This window comes from Prosopis cineraria, unplaced genomic scaffold (assembly GCF_029017545.1).
Source record: "Prosopis cineraria cultivar Desert tree isolate PC_DT_omini unplaced genomic scaffold, ASM2901754v1 PC10, whole genome shotgun sequence".
Classification (NCBI taxonomy): domain Eukaryota; kingdom Viridiplantae; phylum Streptophyta; class Magnoliopsida; order Fabales; family Fabaceae; genus Prosopis; species Prosopis cineraria.
In genome coordinates this window covers 36,272,155-36,293,468 of record NW_026555341.1, presented here as the reverse complement: position 1 = coordinate 36,293,468, position 21,314 = coordinate 36,272,155, and the positions used below count along the sequence as shown (strand labels likewise).

Below are 21,314 nucleotides of genomic sequence, written 5' to 3'. Positions count from 1 at the left end.
AGGGCTCGAGCTAATCTACCTTTGACTGTATAATCTAACATCAAGCAAGGGCTATAACTCAAGGTTAATGGAGGAAGATAAGGATGATTGTTTGTCATGCATTACAATATCTCTTGTATTTCCATTATATAATTGTTGTTTTCCCCACTTTGCAAATATATAAATGTTTGGATACATTATCATAAATTGGTATTGGTTATTGAGATTTTTAAGTCTCATTATGTGGTTAACAATTTTTAAGAGAAGAGCCAAGTATGGCACGTGGAGAACAATTTTAAGAAAAGAGCCAAGTATGACATGTGGAAAAGCCCTTGAGGCATAGTGGTATGGATTCTTTGTCTCTTTTGGGTATTTTGATTTATGATTTTAATGATGTTATATAGTCAACGCTAGGGTTTTTGGTTTATTGATAATTGTATGAATGTAATGTAGTGATCATACCCTTCAAATTGTTTCTACTTTTAGTACACTGTGGATGACTATAACCTTGAAGTTTTATTTATTTTGAATGGTTTAAAATGGTATAATTATAGAGTCATATAATTGGCTTTTTTAAAAAAATTAGTTAATTTGTCTATTTTAGTTGTTGATTTATAGTTACTTACGCTATTAGAAAAATACAAACTAGCAAGGGATTGTCTATTCCTCTCTAAAATATCAAATTAAAAAAATACAAACTATTGAGGGATTGTCTATTCCTCTCTAAAATACCAAATTAGTGAAGAATATTGATTTCGCAACTTCACTTAAAATTAGCAAAGAAAATAGTGAGGACTATCAATTCCTTTCTAAAATAAGAGAATTAGCGAGAAAAATAATGAGAGACTGTCAATCTCTTTCTAAAATAAGAGAATTAGGGAGAAAATAGCGAGGGATTACTAATCCTTGCTAAAATAAAAGAATTAACAAGAAAAATAGCAAGGGACTGTCAATCTTTTTCTAAAATAAGACAATTAGTGAAGAAAATAGCAAAAGACTACTAATCTCTCTTTAAAATAAGATAATTAGTAGGAAATTTAGTAAGGAATTCTATCCCTAGCTAATTACTGCAAAAAAAAAATTTAACTTGTGGAAATGACTTTTAATTATATATTTAATTATTTTTATTTAAAAATTAACTAAATATTCATGATAAAATTATTTAATATTTTCTTTATTTTAAGTTCATTTTCATTAATAAAATAATATTTTATTAAAAATATAATATAAAGAATAATTTAAATAAAATATAATATTTTTAATATATAAATAATTAAAAATAAAATTTAATATGAATATACGTGTGTATTTTTATAATATATTATTTGATATATTTATGTAGTTAAATAATATATATTTAATTTTTTATATAATAACTGCAGGTACCTTTCAGTTCAAGTAACAAAGAAGAAGAGTATAAAGTTTGGAAGGCGTTAAGTCAAGGGTTCAAGTCTTGATTTTGGCATAAACATAATGAATATATGATATGATAGGGAGCAAGTGACATGGCGCAAAGTAAATAATAACATGTCATGAATTGTTACACATGTGCTAGGTGATGGGACATGAGATGGTTGGTGACATGACGGTTGACGAGGCACAAGGTTATTGGTAACATGTCATAAATTGACACACACATAACAGGTAATGTGGCATTACTATTTTTAAATATAGACATATTTAGTAAGGAATTCAATCCCCTGTTAATTTTAGTGAGGGACTGAATCCCTCACTAATTAGTGAGAAAAATATGATCCATTGTTAAATTTAACGAGTCCTTTTTCAATTATAAATTTAACAAGGGACAAAATCCCTCGCTAAAATGCAATTTAGCTAAGGATTTGTCCCTTGCTAAATTTCATTTTTCTAGTAGTGCTATTCAGAGCATAAGGTTGGAAAAATGAGATTTTTGCTTAATGATATAAGAGAGGTTAAAATTTATTTGAAATGCATTGTGCAAACCTAAGCCAAATATTAGATTTTTTTTATAATAGTTTTGTTAATATAAATTGTGTTGAATGCTGTAATTATAACCCAACTATAATTGTAGATATGTATGAGTAGTAAAAAGAATTAAATTGTGCTATTTGGAAAAGTTGCTAGGTGGTTATAAGATTTTGAAATATATGACTATTTTTATTTTTCCTATTCTATTATATATATGATGTTTCCAATTTTAAATGAGATTATATGGGCTTTTCACACTTAATTTTAATTTTAAATCTTCAGATCCCAAATTTTAAAAATAATAATTTAAAGAGTTTAATTTCACTTATCATGATAGTATTTATTTATCTAGCTTAATTTTTTCTACCATAGTTGTTATTTTAAAAGGTGAATTTTTTAAAAAAATTATGTTTTATCCTTTTCCATCATGTTAGCTCCTTGTTATAATCGTCACATTTCAAGTTATAGAATTTTTTTAAAATAAAAAAGGATTTGTTGACTTCTATTTATCATAATAGATACTTTCTTATCATGATTGAGTTAATTGTTTAAAAAGTTTGCTCCAAAAAAAATTGTTAAAAAAGAATTTGGGATGTTATACAAATATATATTTATATTTCATCAATTGTACATAATTTATTTGACGTGAATTTATTATCTATGTGACTTTTTTTTTAACATTTTATACTTTGATATATATATATATATATATATAAATGATATATTTAAATATTATCGGGTTTAAGTGAAAATAATTTTTTACATTCTTACTATTCGAAACTTAATATCTTGTGTTTAAGTGCCATACCAACTCAGTAAATAAGTTTACTTTAATTCAACTATTGCCAGACCAATTGACAATGGATTGGGAGGGCAGTGGGTTTTTTTTTTTTTTTTAAATTAAGACATTAATAAAAAATTTGCTTTATTGTGTGGAAAGTCATCGTATTACTTTATGAAATCGTTTTATATATTAGTTAGTTTGGAATCTTGTTTTACCTTTGGTGGCTTTCAAAGAGAGGCAAATGAATATAAAGATTTAGTCCAAACATAATTAATTTCTTTTTTCTCAACAAAGATTCAAGTCTCACTTTATTACTATATTATAAGAGATTAATTCTCTTCTCTTGATTTAACTGTCATAAATGGTTAAACAAATAATTTCAATGTAATATTTATATGATGTTTTATATATAATAATTTTTTGTTTGCCCAGTACCAAGGTAGTTAAACTTACGAGTTTAAGTAAGTTCGTGACATAAATGTAAACTTAGATTGTAAACTCATAAGATTTTACTTTTGTTAATAAATAACTATTAAAAGTATATAATTAAATAAATATAAAATATGATTATAATTTAATTTAAATATATTTTAAGCATAAATCATTAAAATTAAATCAACATACATTGATAAATTATCATGTTAAACATAAAAATTTTAAAATAAGGCAACTTATTCTTGTTGGTTTCTTTTTCATTAATATTAATATTTGATTTTTAAGTTTTATTTTTTTTAAATTGTATCCTATCACTTCTATAAAGCAATTTTTATGGACGATATATCTAATTTGCTCAACTCAATTAAAAATTGACATGATTTTAAAAATTAAAAACATAAAAATGATAAATTCATAAAGTTAATTTGTGAGTTTACTCAAATTTTATCTAATTCGAGTTTATGAATCAATTAACACGATTTTATAAGTTAGAAACATAAAAATGATAAATTTAGAAAGTTAATTCAAGAGTTTGACAATCATGTTTGGTGCATAGAGCAAAGTTAAGAAAAGTTTACACCTTTTGCCTTCACATCCAAAAATAAATAATCTCCAACTCTCACCAATAACAAAAAAATAATTATCTTTTTATATAGACAAAGGAAACAAAAGAAAAACTATAAGGTAATGCTAGTATCATGTACCAAAACTGAGGGAGGGGAAAATAAGGGATGAAGCCCAACAATGCAAGAGCCAATTTCAAAACATATCAGTAGCAATATTTGCATCTCTTGAAATTTTATGGGTCTTAGCCAACCAACTCATAAGTCAAAAACTCTTGGATCTAAGTAAAAATGATTACTCCTCCAATTTAAAAATATAAGTCATTTTTAATTGAATTTTACCTATCAATAAAGAAATTATCTATTTTTAAACTAACCTTATCTTTTCATATTTACCTCTATTAAATCCCTTACAATAAATATAAAGTCATTATTAATAACAGCACTTTTAAAAAAAAAAGACAATGATTATACCTTAAAAAATTAAAAATATCTTATATTTTTGAATATTCAACTCTTCAAAATATACTTTATATTTTTAAATGGAAGGAGTTTTTTTTTTAGTTTTTTTGATTACTAATAAAATGTGATATATTAATGACAATAGATCCTTTTAACATTGTTTTCTTTTAGATCATGTTTTTAAATTTTTTGTTACGGATGAATAATTTCTCAATTTTAAATTATGTGATAAAAGTTTTCAACATATTATTTTGTTATACCAATTTATAATTTACATGAAAAAGAAATAATAGTCTCTTAAATTATCTCAATTATCAATTTAATCTTTAAATTTAGTTTTTATTAATCCTCCTTACATGTTCTTAAATTATCATTTCAGTTCTTTATATTTATTTTAATTCACAAATTAACCCTTAAATTAAATAACATGTAAAGCATGATGATGATTTAAAATATATCATATATGCAATTAAATAAGAATAAGTTAGCTTTCACGAATAATCTATTTTTTTATTTTTCTAAAAAAAATTAACTTATTCTCATTTAAAAATATATACATATTAAACTCTTCATTTGAAAAAATCTTTATAATTAATCTTAATATATTAATTCGAGAATTAATTTATTTTTTAAAGCTAAACAGACTGGAGTAATAATTTAAAAAATGTAAAAATTTAAAAAAAAAAAGTTAAAGTGATCAACTTTTCTTCATCCACATAAAAAAAAAAAAAACAATAAATTCCCAGGAACTCTGCCCGAACAACTTTTTAAAAAGTAGCTTGCACCGTACTGTCCGCCGCCAAGCTCCGGCTGCCGTCGGTGAGATTTCGCTTTTCACCATCTTCTCTGTCGAATTCAGCCTCTCCCTTGAGGTTCCTCTCTTTCTGGATGACTTTCTCTTTTGTGGTCTCCTCCTCGCGGTTGCTGCTCTCTTCGATTCCGGTAGTGCCACGGCGTCATAAAACTCCATTTCCACCTGGGTTGTTTTTCCCTTCCACTCCCGCATCTTTCTTTTCGTGCTCTCCAATTCAATTTTACTTTTTTCTATCATCAGGATTGCAATTCGTGCTTTAGTCAAATTTGAATGCAGTCTCATTTATCACTGGTTTGTCTCTTTTTGCCGCGTTTTAGGTAGAAAAACCGCAAATTAGAGTCGATTATAGGTAACGGAGTCAAACTTTTAATTAATCTTGAACCTTGCTCATGTTTCATCCTGCTGTTTCTTTATTAGAATCATGTAGCTACATGGTTTTAGGCAAGTTATTCTAGTTCCATAGTTTTTGTTTGCCTATTGGGTTAGCACATGGAAGTGCTCTTTTTTGCCAAATATTTTGATTCACATTGAGTTTTAGGCAGTGTCTTGTGTAGAAAAATGGACTAAGCCACTCTGGAAGTACATGGCACTCTTCCCTTATAATGAAAAGAGAATTGAATATACACGTTGGAGTTACTATTCTCTTGAAAATAACTTTCAAGTCCCAATAGAATAGAAAGGAAAATACACCAAAAGAAAGGTATCAGAATAATAGATTGAGAACAGGGGGATTGAGACTTGGGGCGTCCAGAATCGAAGGCACAATAGTTGGATCTTGGATGTACTGTTAAGATTGAAAAGATATAGAAGAGGAGAAATAGGAAATTTCAGAAGAGATTATCTAACACAAGGGCGGAAGAAGAATGGTAAAAAAAAAAAAATTCCTCTTTATCTTTTCCTTTTGCTTCACATTTTTTGAGACAGAAAATAGTCCAATTGCCTGGGGAGGAGAATTATAAAATTGGAGGCTAAAACACGGATGAGGTAGTTAAAATGGGGACGGTTGGACAGATGAGCGGACATTATATAGTAATAAATGCTGGGCTCTAACAGGACAGTAAGAGCATAAAGTTGGAGTAGCAAAGATGAGAATGTTACGATGGATGTGCGGACATACACGTAAAGATAAAATTCGAAATGAGCATGTACGCGAAAAAGTGAGGGTGGCACCTATTGAGGAAAAAATGGTAGAAAATTGATTGAGATGGTTTGGGCATGTAAAAAGAAGACCAAGGGAGGCACCAGTGAGAAGAGTGGAACATATAACTTTGAGTCCGATTAAGAGAGGTAGAGGAAGGCCTAAGAGAACACTCTTGGAAGTTATTGAACGCGATCTCTTAATTAATAATATTCCTAAAAGCTTGATAAATGATAGAGCATAATGACGTCTTGCAATCCATGTAGCCGACCCCACCTAGTGGGATAAAGGCTTGTTGTTGTTGTTGTGCTTGGCAGAGGGCTGGGAAAGGAGATTATTGAAAATAAATTTACCTTGTGTGCTTTTTTTTTTTTTTTTTAATACAAGACCAAGGCATAACCATGCAAAAGTGACAAAATCAAGTGATGTCTAAAACCATAAGGTTTCTACATTTAGGCAGTGGATTATCAAGAATCCTAATATCAAATTTATCCCAAGATGGCTGGCGGGCGAGCAAGTCAGAATATCTGTTAGCTTCCCTATAAACATGGTTGAAAGTGACCTAATCCTTTTTGGTGAGGTCTTAAATTTTCCTAATAATGTCAAAAAGCCGGTGTCTTTTAGAGTAGTCATGCTCGATGAGGATAAATTTTTCATTGAATTAGAGTAGACATTAACTTTATGGAGTTTAGCATTACAACATAGGTTGAGACCTTCAAGAGTAGTTATGTGCTTGTTTTAATAACAGATAGAAGAAAAAAGGCATGATATGTTCTTAATTGTATAATAAATTCATTTCTCCCTCACTTTTTCTGCCCAAACCTTTCATTTTCACTCCTCTCACTTTTATTTCTACCAAGCATACCTTAAATGTATCTGTTTCATGTTACTAAGTTTTCTTCGGTTTATGTTTGCAATGAATAAGGAAGTTTTTGAAGCCTTTCTAATGCTTATATAACATCAATTTCTTGCAGCTTCTCACCCAATTTTCCTGGCCAATCTAAAATCAGGTAAGTTCCCTTGATCAATTTGATCTTTTCTAAATAGTAATTCAAAATAATAATGTAAATGACTAATTTGGTCATTTTCAAAATTTATATATCAAATACTAATAATAATTTTTTTATTTTTTTGAGAGAAAACAGAGAAAAGAAAATGGAACCTTGTCAGCTTTTATCTGTTTTCTATGCATATTGCATAGTAACATACTTTGGAAACTGAACAAGAACTGTTATGTCAAACAAGTTTTTCTATTTCTAAAAACATGAAAAATGTTTTTGAAATCAGGAATCGAACAGGTCCAACAGTTCTGTATGAGTACAAATTAAGTCTTTACGTATTTGTTGGTCAACTCATTTCAGCTATGCACAACTGCAGGAAGGTTGTTAAAATGTCTGCCACTGACATCACAAGCTCTACAATATCATCTAAGTCCTTTGCAATTAAGCCTCCCATGCATCCCACTTATGACTTGAAGAACATAATCAAGTCAGCACTTGCAGAGGATGCTGGTGATCAAGGTTTATATTTAACCTTTCTCCTGAGGGTCTTGCATAAACTTCCCTTTTTCCTGTTCTGGATCTCTATTTATAATAATAATAATAATTAAATTGATGAGTCACTATCTGTTTTGTTTCTTATAATTTAAAACAGTCTTGTGATATTGCTGGGGCTTCTCTAAAAAGCAATATTGATGTTTACTATCTAATTTGGTATTAGTAAATCATAAATGCATAAATGGCATTGGTTACCATGTCTTTCATTAGGTGATGTTACATGCTTGGCCACCATTCCATTTGACATGGAAGTGGATGCTTATTTTTTGGCAAAGGAGGATGGCATTATTGCTGGCATTGCACTAGCAGAGATGATATTTCATGAGGTTGATCCATCTTTAAGGGTATGAAGGTAACGTCATGAGATTACATTTCTTGTTCAGTTAGTATGTGGTTGAGGCATTGTAAGGTTAATTTCAGGTGGAGTGGTCTCAAAACGATGGAGATTATATTCATAAAGGGCTCCAGTTTGGAAAAGTTCATGGTAAGAAAATTAAGGGGAGATGTAGCTGCAAAAGCAAAAATGAAAGAAAATCATCAGCAGAATTGGGATAATGTTCTAAAAGGCTGTTACTAATTGTCCTTAATTTATGTGTAGGAAGGGCGCACAACATTGTAGTAGCTGAAAGGGTAGTGCTAAACTTTATGCAGAGGATGAGTGGCATTGCAACCTTAACTAAGGTTTTGTTTCTTTAAGTACATCTTTTTATTAAATTTTCTTCGATTTGCTTTTTCTTTACAAGAAACTGATTGCCAATGGAACCTCTCAGTGAACTACATTAGCTAGTACTGGATGCCATTTCTAATGGTCCCTGTTGGGATACTAACAAGCTTTCGTACCATTTATTGGCAATGCCTGCAATTATAAATTAGAATTGCAATAACTGGTCAAATTAGACAAGTCTCTAGCTTTCATATGTAGCTCAGCTGCTCATGACTTTGTAGCCCAGTTTTAAACTTTTGAAGGGGAGGGACCTGGGTTGAAGTGTCAAGATGGTTACGAATTAGTTGTATTAACTGTATCGTAGTTGTTGTCCTGCTGTGATTAAGTGAGTTATTTAAACAACAGTTACAAGACTCTTAGTCTATAAATACCCTGAGCATATTCCTTCTTATCATGAATGACAGACTCATCATTTCATTTTTGCTGATCTGTCTCATACTATAACCAGGAAGTTGGCCCATTGTGGAGGTCTCTTTTACATTCAAAACTAAAATTTTACATTACATTAAATAAAAAATAGGACATGTTTCCTGCCACATCTGACTGTTGTATGAGTTGTCTAAATGACTATCATAAACTGTTTGTAATATTGGCCTTGCATATAATTTTGTAGTTAAAGTAATCAACATGTTTTGGCCACAAGTATGAAAAATTATCCATTGCGAGTTGAAAAAGATAGTAAAATATGATATCTCACCATTTACATTGACCAGTGATTTTTTTTTTTTTTTTAATACGTTTGTTATGTATTTGGACTACTTTCTAGATTAATGTTGTTTATAGAAAATGGCAGATGCAGCATACCCAGCATATATCTTGGAGACCAGAAAAACTGCTCCAGGTTTACGACTATTGGACAAGTGGGCGGTCTGAATCTCTTCCTTATATCTACAGTAATAGAGCATTTCATTTTTTTTTTAATAATGAAATTCATACTTGATCAGCTTTTATACATCTGATTTTGTAGGTACTGATTGGTGGTGGTCGTAACCATAGGATGGGTTTGTTTGATATGATAATGATGAAAGATAATCATATATCAATAGCTGGAGGTTTAACTAATGCTCTTAGAGCTGCTGACCTGTATTTAAAGGAAAGGGATCTTCAAATGCCAGTAGAGGTGACTGTTACTTTGACATATCTTTTTGCTGTTCATTTTGAGGCTGTTATGAGCATTCGATGCACGTGGATATTGTTTTCGTCTTATGTCAAGATTACTTAAATTCTTGATTTTTTGCTGACTACCGACTTCAAATTTATGTTGTCCATGTGATCACTGTGAGAGCATAGGCTTTTTGGTGTTTATTCTCTGGCTATCCATGCATGTGCAGGATCAAGCCTTGCAGAAGCTAGGGTAGTTTTAAGGTACTTGTGTTTTTCCCAGGTTGAGACCAGGACACTTGAGGAAGTGAAAGAAGCATTACATTATGCATCCCAAACAAAGACTTCTCTTACCCGAATTATGTTGGATAATATGGTTGTGCCTCTAGCAAATGGGGATGTTGACATATCTATGCTTAAAGAAGCTGTAGAGTTGGTCAATGGGAGATTTGAGACTGAGGTATGCAATGCTAACAAATTTCAGTATGATATTTCTGGTACCATGGAGACTATCATCTTCCTTGCTGAAGTCTTCTTTTTGGCATTTGTTAGTTTATCTGCTACTTCTCCAGTCCTTTTGTTCTTGTTTGCGTAGCCATTCGGTTTAAATGTAATGCATTCTATCTTATAAGAGTTCAAGGTTAACTTCACGGTAAATATTGCCCCTTTATCAGTGTAGTAACTAATTTCCAATGTGTCTCTGTCGTGATAACAGGCATCTGGCAATGTTACTATTGAAACAGTACATCAAATTGGGCAATCTGGAGTAACCTACATTTCAAGGTAAAAGTGTCCTCCTGCAAATGCAACTCCAAACCTCTGATATGGGCATGCATTTTTCTTCCCTTTTTTCTTTTGGTAGTCAATTCCTTGATATTGGATGTGCTGGTGAAATAAATCAGAATAGGCATGTCCAAGACAAAAGATTTAAAAAAACAAAAATTGAAAGATTACCCATGTCCAAAATTATCACTTATTCAGATAAATGATGAGTAGGGATATCTCAGATTAAAAATTGACCTTTTTATCTGGGAATAGAGTGTGGTACTCTTCCTTGGTGGAGTTCTTGTTCATAATTTCTATATTTTCTTGGAGAACACTCAAACTCATTCTAGGTCTAAATGTCCTTCTAACTGATGGAATACAAGGCTTTGGTTTTTTGTCGGGAAAAATTGTTAAAGCTTTGTAAATGCTTTTTGGTATATGTCCTTAACTAATAAACAACTTGTCGTGAGACAGATAATTAAAATGCTCAATTATTTTCCCTTCAACCAGTTTGAATATATTTCATTTCGTGGGGGAAATGATTAAAATCATCATATTTTGAGCACATGAGAAATCATAATTTTTCTTTTTTCGTTCAACTTCTTTTGAAAAGAGGAGTGAAGGTTTTTTTTTTTTTTTTGGGGGGGGGGGTTAGAAGAGGATTCACTATTCATGATGCCAAGTTGAGTTCTTAGATCTCATACTGTTTTATATTTTTATTCCCCAGTTTATATTTGTGACTTAGAAAACCTTGATAGTATATTTATGTGCAGGATGTGTTTGTGTTGCTGTTTACCATCCATCGGAATTCAGATGAAATCCTATATTTTCAGTAGATTTTTTTTTTCCTTGGTAATTCAACTACTGTTTTTCCCAAAAAAAAAAAAAGGAACTAATTCGCAATTGCATCAAGTATCAATTAACCTGTTGAGTTCTAATAACCTGCATAATAAGCATGATCTTTTTTTCCTTGTATTTTATTCTGGTTCTTACTGTTGTAAGAAACCCGCTAGTCGTATTATTGCTGTGGAATATTACTACAGTCACTTGCCTTTCTGCAGTGGTTCACTAACTCATTCTGTGAAAGCACTTGACATCTCCCTAAAAATTGATACTGAGCTGGCACTTAAAGTTGGAAGGCGTACTGGAAGAGCCTAATTGTGCTTCATTGAAGTTTCTCACTAATAACGTATGTTATCTAGACTCCTGATGCAATAAATTATTGCCAATTCTCGCTTTTCTGCGTTCAAAAATGATGAGGCAGCGTTGTCTGTAACCTAAATAAAATGACTGTATACTAGTCAGATTGAACATATATCACATACTTGAAACAAACTTCGTTTCTTTTTTTTTCTTTCTTGGACCTCTTTTTTTACATCAGTTTTAAGTAGTGACCAAAGCATATCAGATAAGTTACAGTTTGACCATTTTGTGGCTGTATGCTGTATGATTGGTAATAGGATAACTGTTGTTCTACGTTATGGATCATGGTGGAAGCATGTCTTGGCAATGGAAGTATGCTTTATCTGTCCCTTCTTACCCCCTCCTTTTTTCCTTCAATTTTCGTATTTTTTGATATTGCCTGGTCTTACCTGTTGTGGGTTAATATAAAAGAGGGTTATTTGTAGTTTCCCAAAATATTGATAGGGAAACACATGTACATTTTTTTTTTTTCATGTACCATTTAAACACTAGGATCCACATGTAATAGCTTATATATACACACATGCACGCTCATGCAATCTACATAGGTTAAAAAATTAAAGTTCTAATTTAACCTATTTACTGTGTTTGGTACATGAAGGGTTACCAGGAAATGAAAAATGTTAAGGGAAGTATTTTTATAATGTTTGCCAGATGTTAAGTAATTTTCATAAAAGTGAGATATTTTTTCATTTTTTTTCAAATCAGAGCTTTCTCGTTAAAAGCATTTTTCTTGTTTACAGAGACTCGAGTCGAAACCTTGTGTTTATAATTACTGTCAATTTCACTAGAATTATTCCATGTTAATTTATTTATATTTTTCATTAGATTCCCGTGTTATATGAAAGGGGCCATCATGTATGTCTCATTCTTTAATAAGTCCACTGTGATGTGGGAAAAGTCGTGTGTCCATTTATTTTCTACAAAGCCTAATAAATGTGGAAAAATCTTTGCCATGACTTTTTCGTGAAGCTGATCTTCCCCATCCCTTCATCCACGTCACTTTCTTATTTTCTTCTCAATACGGCTTACTTTTCCAGCTCTTCAATATCCCTTTTCTCCCCTTACGCGTCAGCAAAAAAAAAAAAAAATCTTCATTTCCCGTTTTCAAAACTCGTTACTTTGCTAGTCTCATATGCAACTTGATCTTCCAAGTTGAGATCAAACAATACTTTTCAGCTTTTCTGACATTTTTTTTTTACTTCTATTAAATAAATAGTTTTTTGTATTTTTATTTATTTTCTAGTAATAAAAATAAAATAGTCCAAATAAAGAAAAATAAACGGTAAGAAGAATCAATTTCGGTTGGTCTGTTTGATTGGTAAATTTTTCTAATAAGAAAAAATTTAGTAAGTTGAGTCTAGAAGATTTACTAGGATTAGGGCATACTTTAAAATTTAAAAAATATTTATAAAAGTATTTATAAATTACTCACTAATAGGTTTTCATATTGACAATAAGATTGGATCTCAAACTTTTTATGAATTATAAATCAAATTTTTATTAATTGAATTAACATTGTCCGTCGAACCCGTGAATCTGCATATTGAAGCAAAGTCAATTCAGACCAAAAGAAAAGAAAAAACAGAGGAGTTCAATTTAATTTCCTTCTCACTAAGATGGACCAAATTCAACGAAAGTCGGAGGAGCAATAATTTTTCACTTTTCTCATGATGATCACTTTTATTCACTCTAGTGAAATCAGATAGTCCCAAAAAAAAAATCACTCAATAATTTTTTTTTTTTGGTAATTTGCCCATTCTTGTACGACATGACGATCTCTCGAAGGGTAGTTTATTTTATGATTTAACTAGACACGTTTCTTGTATTTCACACTAAGGAGTAAATTGTACTGTTTGTTCGGATAAAAAAAGCAAATTATTCTTAAATTATAGGCAATGAAGTATTTGAGATTATAAATTTATTTTTGATATAAAATTTCACTTTACTTTTTGAAAATAGTGAAATATGGCTCTTACAATTAATAAAAATTAATTTTAATCATTAATTGATGAAAAATGACTTAAAAATTATAAAAAATGACTAAAAATAGAGAAAAGGATCAAAAAAAATTTTGTTGATCCTTTTTCTGTAATTTTTAACTTTTTCTATTATTTTTGGTTAACTAACAACTAAAATTAACTTTTATTCACTGTTTTTAAAAATTAAAAAAGAATATTATACCAAAAATGAATATATGGTCCTAGATACTTCTAGATATATACTTTAAAGACCAATTTACTCTTTTATCCTATTTGTAAATTTTTTTGTGTATTGCATAAAAAAAATATGACAAAAAAAATTGCCAAGATTTCTTTTTTCGAGATGACAAGAAGAGCAAATCCTCTCATTTACTCTCTCCCTTTAAAATTATAATCCATTCGTTTTTAATCATATGTTTAAAAATACAATGCATTTTTAGTTTTTTAACATTTAATTAATAATTTTTTTAAATATTCTTAATAAATAGGCCACTCAATCATGTATTTTTAAATGAGATACCATATATTAAACAAAGGCAAACCTAGCGAGAAAGGTGCCTAAACTTAATACTTAACTCCCCTTAAAATGATTGCTTTTAATTTGTTTTAAAAAAATCCTTTTATATATATATATATATCTAGTTCCTTCTGGACTAGAATATAAGGTATCTTTTTAAAATATAAAACATTAGATAACTTTTATATTTATTTGTTCAATTATATCCCTACTTCATTTATTATTCTTTTTGAAAAGTTCATGCATTGAAATTTTAATTACTATTATCAAGGCTTTTATAGACTCCCTCCATATCAAATTATAAGATATTTTTGGAAAAGATTTGGCTATAAGACACTTTGAAAAGATTAATATTTCATTAAATATGTTTATTGCAATATTACCCGTTCTCTATAGTTAATTTCTATCCCTTCTCTTTTCAATATATTAAATGATGAATGTTTTTAAAAGTTTATATTTTCATTTTGAAAAGATAAGATTGTTAAGTATATTTAATGAGATTTATTAGTATGTAAGATTTTTTTAAAAGTGTCTTACAATTTAGAATAGAGAGAGTAATAATGACAATATAAATGAAAAGATGTGGATATTTTTTTTAGTAAAATAAGGAAACTTCATTCAAAAAGAAGCAATCAGCACAAACAAAGAAAGACCAAAGAAAGAAAAGCCATAAGGACATCGTTAAGGGACCAAGAGGAACCCTAATGAGGAGGTACCTGAAACAAATTAAAATCACAAGAAATACTATGTGCCAGCTTAGCTAGATAGTCAGTATCCCTGTTAACTTCTTTATACAAAAAATGAATGTTAGCATCCCAATTTCTAAGCAAAAATCTTCTTATAGCCTGAATAATATTACAGAAGGATGATCATTATAGTTGTCCTTTGCGATAGTTGAAATGGCATACGTACTATCGCAAAATAATTTCATAGTTCTAAATTCCTTCTTCCAACATAATTCCAACACATAAAAAATGTCATAAATTTTTGCAATACCAATGGGAATATGGTCCAGCTTTTGACTAAAACCTAAACCCAATTTTCAGTATTATCTCTTAAAATTCCACCATATGCACTATGCTCATCAACAAGAACAAACCCATCCATCTCCAATCCAAGTGCATCAATTCTGGAGTGATGAGGACAATCAGCAAAATGAAGACCCTCACGATTTTCAACTCATATTATTCATAAATTATAAATTAGTTAACTATGACTTATATTATTATTTAAATGGAGTGGTGTGTGTGTATATATGTGTGTTATCTATATATGTGTAATGTATATATATATCTCTATATAAATAATGCAAGCTAAGAAGTTGATATATGTGTTGAGGGCATTGACAAAAAGACACAAGATATGAAGTAATACTCTCTTGGTCCTTTTCATAAGTCATTTTTACTAACATCATCAATAACAGTATAACAAAAGTATAAGAAATAAGAATAAGTGAAATTTCAAATATAACTCTTAAATAAAAAGTAAAAACTAAACAAACTATATAATATTATTTTTCATCACTCTCTCACACTTTTTAAGGATGGTTTGGAAATTTAATTTGAAATAAATAATTCCATCAATTGAAGACTTATTAAGTGGATAAGATGTGTTTCTCAAAAGCACCTAGTATACAAAATTGGAGGAAGTATGTGTACTACTATAATGATCATATAGAGCAGAGCAAAAGCACAACTCTTGTACTTCCTCTGGTCTTATTTATAAGAAAATTCTAGAATGTTCATTTGATCTTATTTATAAATCATGGTACAATTTTTTAGGTAATATTTGAAAAGTATTTTCAAAATTACCTTTCATGAGAAAGAGAAAATAATATAATATCACTTTTTAAATTTGCTATAAAGGGGTATATTTGAAATTTCATGCACATCTAGTTTTTTTTTATTTTTTTGTATTGGTATTGATGATATTGGTAAAAATAATTTATAAAGAGCAGCAGAGTGATAAGAGATACTCCAAATAAATGAAACAAAACCTCTTAAATGCTAATCGTAATTGCAATTGTATGTAAAGTAAAAAAGAAGGCATAGTATATCAATAATCTGCATGAACAATGAATTATGAACCCATAGCATTTTATTTCTATAGGTTTTGCTAACAGTATGTAGGACCTTATATTAATGTTAATCCTATTTATTTACCTCAGAGATGTACTGTATATACTACAGTTTATTGAAAAATCAGATTGGACTGGTCAGGTCAACCCGTGAACCGATGACCCAGCCTCTCCACCAGTTCAGTTTTCATCCTAACCTAGTTAATGAGTGACTCGATATGACCCGGCCAACTCGATGTAAACCAAATAACTTGACAAGTTAGATGAGTTAACTGGATCACCTATTTTTGCCATTCAGAAACCCTAAAACATCTTATTTTACCCTTTAAAGTCCACAAAATAATGACATTTTAGGGGTTTAAAAAAAAGAAAAAAGTAAAAAAGCTTTGCTAGTTTTGTTTCTGAATTCTGAAATCAATCTATCGAACCCTACCCCCACTAGTTTTAAATACTCATCCCTAGCCTTAATTTAAATTAAACCCCACTCATCGATCGTCGACCATCGTCGCTGCCTGTTCTACTGTCATCGCTCTCTTGAGCTCCTGGCTTTCCTAGTTTAAACTCTATCTCTCTCATGGTGCAGCAGAAGTGCAGAACTCACTGTATCGTGATGTATAGCTCATATCGCTCTCGACTCCTCCTCTCTTCACCGTGAAGCATAACTTGCCGTGAAGTAGAGCTTGCTATGAAGCAAAACTCGTTGTAACGTCACTATCCTCTATCTCTCTCAGTGAATCTCCTCATCATCTAGTCATTAGTTTCCTAATTGCTCTGCCTCTTCCTTCTCTGCATTTTTAATTTTAGAATGAGTGGTTTCTATATTATTTGCTGTTATTGATTTATCTATTGTTGCTTGGCATTTCTGATTGTTTTTGTCTATTGATATTTTTTTATTGTTGTTAGACTTTTAAGTGGTTATATTTTTATAATTATTGTTGCATTGGTATCTTGTATTAGAGATTAATTTTAAATTTGGTTGAATATTTTTATAATTAATGTCTTTTTATTTAAATTATATTATTTTAATCATGATCGATTTGACCCCAAATTCAACTCCGATTGAACCACTAACCCATGATTCAGTGTTTAACCGGTTTGCTGATCGATTGGTTTTAAGTACCTTACTTTTAAAATATATTTTTAAAAATATAAAATATTTAAAATTACTTTAAAAAAAATCTAAATCATGTTTGCCCGCAGGAAAAAGCAACGGCCTGCAGCCAACACGGTCACTAATTGACCGTGACTAACGCAATATTTCTTAAAAAAAATTATAGATATATTTTTTTAATAAAAAATGTTGATTTTTTGAATTATATTTTATTAAATATATAAAATGATATTATATTTGGGATAAAATAAGTATAAGATATAAATTTGGAGTGTAAATATTCTATTTAAAATTTTAATATAGGCAAAAATTATAAAATATATAAATATATGTATTGTTATCCAAATTTTATAATATCAAGATACTTCCTAACACAATATAAAATTTAAAAGAGAAAATGAAAATAAAATCCCCCAATTACATAACTGACAATCTGATTCCTTACAATATTATAATTTTACTGAAGTTTCAAGTGACTTCTTTGTCAATAATTTTAAAGTGAAAAGATAATTTTACTGTTATAACAACTTTTTTTTAAATTACAAGAGTTAAATAAAAATTATAACTTATCAAATATAATTTCTATTATTAAAAACAAGCTCTAATTATAACTTTTGCTTAAGAAATAATAATTTTTATTCTACAAATTATAAGAGTTAAATAAAAATTATAACTCATCAAGTGTAATCTCTATTATTGAAAAAAAAGTTCTCAAAATAACAATTTAAATCACAACTTTTGTTTAAAAAATAATAACTTTTATTCAAAGAATCACAATAATTGAATAAAAATCACAATTTATTGATAAGGGTAAAATTATATTTTCAATTTAAAATTTATTAATACAGAAGACCCTAGAGACTTCAATGGAATTATAGCTTCAAGAGACTAAATTGTCATTTATATAATTTAAGGAAATTTTAATGTCATTTTCCCTTTTTAAAATCATATTTTTATTTAAATATAAGGGAGAATTTCAATAAAGACCCAATTGACCACACTTATTTAAATTTAAAATCCCTAAATTTTGGAAATTACACTATAGTTTAGAGGGTATTGATTTGATATTAAATTTTTAAGAGAAATGATGAAATTGTTCCTCATTTAAATTAATGTCAAACTTTCCTACTTCACTTGTTCATTGTTTTTTTTACTTATTAATTTACTTATGGAATGTTATTAATTGCCCTTCTAACTTATTTTTATTTTAGGTGTTAAATTATCTTAAAATAACTTATTAATTTATATACTATATGTTATTCATTTGCTTACAAACAATTATTTATTACCTTATTTCACTTGCTCATTGGTAGACTTTCACTTGATTTCATTACATGAAAATGAACAAGTGGGGTAGGATAATTAATAACATTCTGTAAGTAAATTAACAAGTGAAGCAAGGCAATTAACAAGTGAAATGGAGTAGTTCTAATATTAATTAAATGAAGAAAAAATTTATGATTTTTCTTATAAATTTAATATCAAATTAGTACTTCTAGACTATAGTAAAAAAAATTTAAGGATTTTGAATTTAAATAAGTATGATCAATGGGTCTTTATTGAAATTCTCCCTATATATAAAAGGTATATATTTTGAATAAAATTAGCATGGATCTAACAACTTATAAACTATTAGGGGTGTTCACGAGATGAGATTGAGGTACCCTATCTCGTGTCCCATTCCAAAAAAAAGACCTAGATTAAATTTTTTTCATGTGTCCCATTTCATCCCGAAAGTTGTCTTGTCCCATTAGAGATCGGGATGAGATCAAAATGTCTTGCTGTCCTAATAAATCGAACATGTCAGAGAACGATCGGGATAATAACGTTCATTAAATTTTAAATCATATAATTTATTAAGTTTAAAATCAAAACAATACAAGTACATAAATTACAACAATTTAAAGTCAATTATTGAATTACATAAATCACAATTACAAGTGTATAACATATAATGATAGCAATTATAAGTGATCTCTAAGCTACAAGAGTAGCAACAACATACAAGCCAAGCACATCAAATCATTATTCTTCTACTTTAGTTGAAATGTGCTAAGCTAATTACTCTTCAGAAAATAAAAATAGAAATATAATATAAATAAAAGTTATTAATAGATAGATATAAGAATAAAATTGTATTGTTATAATTAATATATTATAAAGAAAGATATCACCCTATTTATTATATGTCATTAAAAATATTAATGTAAAAAACTTTAGTTTTAAATAAAAATTACATGTATTAAAAATTAATTGATATAATTAATATAAATATAAAATTATATATTAGTATAATTAATACTCCCTTCATTAAAAAATGTAAAACATTTTTTAAAAAGTTAAATGTTAAAAATATAAGATATTTTTAGTCTTTTGAGGTGTAATCATTGCCTTTTTGTTTAAAGTACCCATATAGATAATGCCTTTATATTTATTATACAGTATTTAATAGAAGTAAATATAAAAAGATAGGATAGTTTGAAGTAAATAACTACTTTAAATGGGTTGAGATTCGGTTAAAAATGTTTTATATTTTTAAATGAATGGAGTATATTTAATGTATATTTTTAAAATAAAAAATAATATATATATATATATATAAATATTCGGATAGGGCGAAAGTCTGATAGTAATCATGTGTCCTATCTCACCCTAAACCCTCTTTGTTCGTCCTGTTCTGATTGTTTGGACAAGGATGAGACCTATCTAGATTATATCAGGAAAATCGAGCTAGTCGGGATTGGTACAAGCTGAATACCTTTATAAACTATGCTGTCTAATATGGATGGTGTAAGGCCTAATAAAACATAATAAATTATTATTTAATTTTTATGAGTATAGTTGAATGGATTTCCGTTCCAAAAATTTGAGATTTTTATTGTTCATATTTATGGCATAAACAAGTCTTTTATCTTAGTCTTATGATCACTGCAAACATATCCCATTTTTTAATTACATGGGAGGAAATATACTTTAAATTAAATAAAATAATTTTTTATTTATTTAAAAATGCTGCATGAGGAAAATAAATTTCAAAATAAAATAAGTGATCTAAAATTTAATTTTTGTGTGAATTATGCAACATGAAATAACAAATTATTTTTGTATCTTGAATTTACATGGTTAACAAATTTATAAGAGTGAAGGTTTAAGTAATTAGCATTATATGCCAACAGCTCCTTCTATTCAAAAATATAAAGTATTTTTAAATATAAGTCATTTTGAATCTTTCAAAATATAGTTAATAAGGTTTTTCTAAAAATAATATTAATCAGGCTGTAATTAATAAATTTTTTAATTAACATGCCTTATTAAATAGGAGTACAAAATGGAAATAATGCTGATTTTAACAAATTAACTAACTAGAGTATGATTCTTATTAAAAATGCCTTATAATATTAAATAGAGAGAGCATACTTTTATTCAATCAAATAAAAAAATAGATTTTAAATTATTGATAATTTCAATAATAAGACATTGTTAGATAATAATAAATAATTTATTCAAAAAATTCATATGCTTTATTCGATATTTACTGAAAACAAACACCTAAAGCCTGATTAAGTATATAAATATTTTTTTTATAAAATAAATTTGTATGGGAATAAAAATGCGAAGTTGTAAAATTCAGGGGAATTTAATCCCTAATTATCTAAGCAAATGAAATTAATTGAGTAAATTAATATGATATGTGATTATAGAGAGCTCATAGGTGTAATGAGTTGTTATTCTAGCTTTAAGATTGAGTCTAAAGTGAAGTCAAGCCACCAATATATCAAAAAGTGAAGAAAAACAAAGAGGAATAACTTTATGTCATACATCGTGGTGCACAGTCATTAGGGCCAAAGCACCCCTTTCTGTACCCCATGTTACGGCATGTGGTACAAGTGCCATTGCTTATAAGCAAAATTTGCAAAAAATAAGATTTCATCAAAGTTCAAAAATAGAAGAGGGAAGGAAGAAAAACGGAAAAAGAAATGCGAGGAGCTTTGCTAAGGCTTGAAGGATTGAAGTATTGAGAGTGTTTTAGAGCTTATAAACACTAGAGGTAAGTTTTTTAAGTATTTATCTTCCTTCCTTTCCATTTTTTCTTGAATATGAAAATTGGGGTTTATTTAGAAAGATAAATTTGTCTTTATAGAAAACTATGGGTCTG

General features: G+C 28.7%; 1 protein-coding gene across 2 annotated transcripts; it reads left to right on the top strand.

Annotated features, from left to right (window-relative positions):
- The first annotated feature begins 4,937 nt into the window (after window positions 1-4,937).
- Window positions 4,938-11,744, top strand: LOC129321233 (nicotinate-nucleotide pyrophosphorylase [carboxylating], chloroplastic-like). 2 transcript variants are annotated; one of them, XM_054966936.1, is made up of 11 exons: window positions 4,938-5,150; window positions 7,097-7,132; window positions 7,500-7,642; window positions 7,889-8,022; window positions 8,099-8,162; window positions 8,277-8,359; window positions 9,186-9,269; window positions 9,370-9,522; window positions 9,787-9,963; window positions 10,219-10,286; window positions 11,330-11,744. In XM_054966936.1, exons 1-11 carry the CDS (start codon window positions 5,059-5,061, stop codon window positions 11,424-11,426), a joined length of 1,131 nt encoding a protein of 376 aa, XP_054822911.1. In that variant the 5' UTR covers window positions 4,938-5,058; the 3' UTR covers window positions 11,427-11,744. The 2 variants fall into 2 exon arrangements, with proteins under 2 accessions (XP_054822911.1, XP_054822912.1); XM_054966937.1 differs by having other exon boundaries at window positions 5,014-5,112.
- Window positions 11,745-21,314: the final 9,570 nt, after the last annotated feature.

Excerpts from the sequence above, each read along its gene's own strand:
- LOC129321233 (XM_054966936.1), top strand. The coding sequence starts at position 5,059 with ATGACTTTCTCTTTTGTGGTCTCCTCCTCGCGGTTGCTGCTCTCTTCG. Across the intron at positions 7,643-7,888 it reads AGAGGATGCTGGTGATCAAG|GTGATGTTACATGCTTGGCC; the intron begins GTTTATATTTAA and ends GTCTTTCATTAG. Across the intron at positions 9,964-10,218 it reads ATGGGAGATTTGAGACTGAG|GCATCTGGCAATGTTACTAT; the intron begins GTATGCAATGCT and ends TCGTGATAACAG.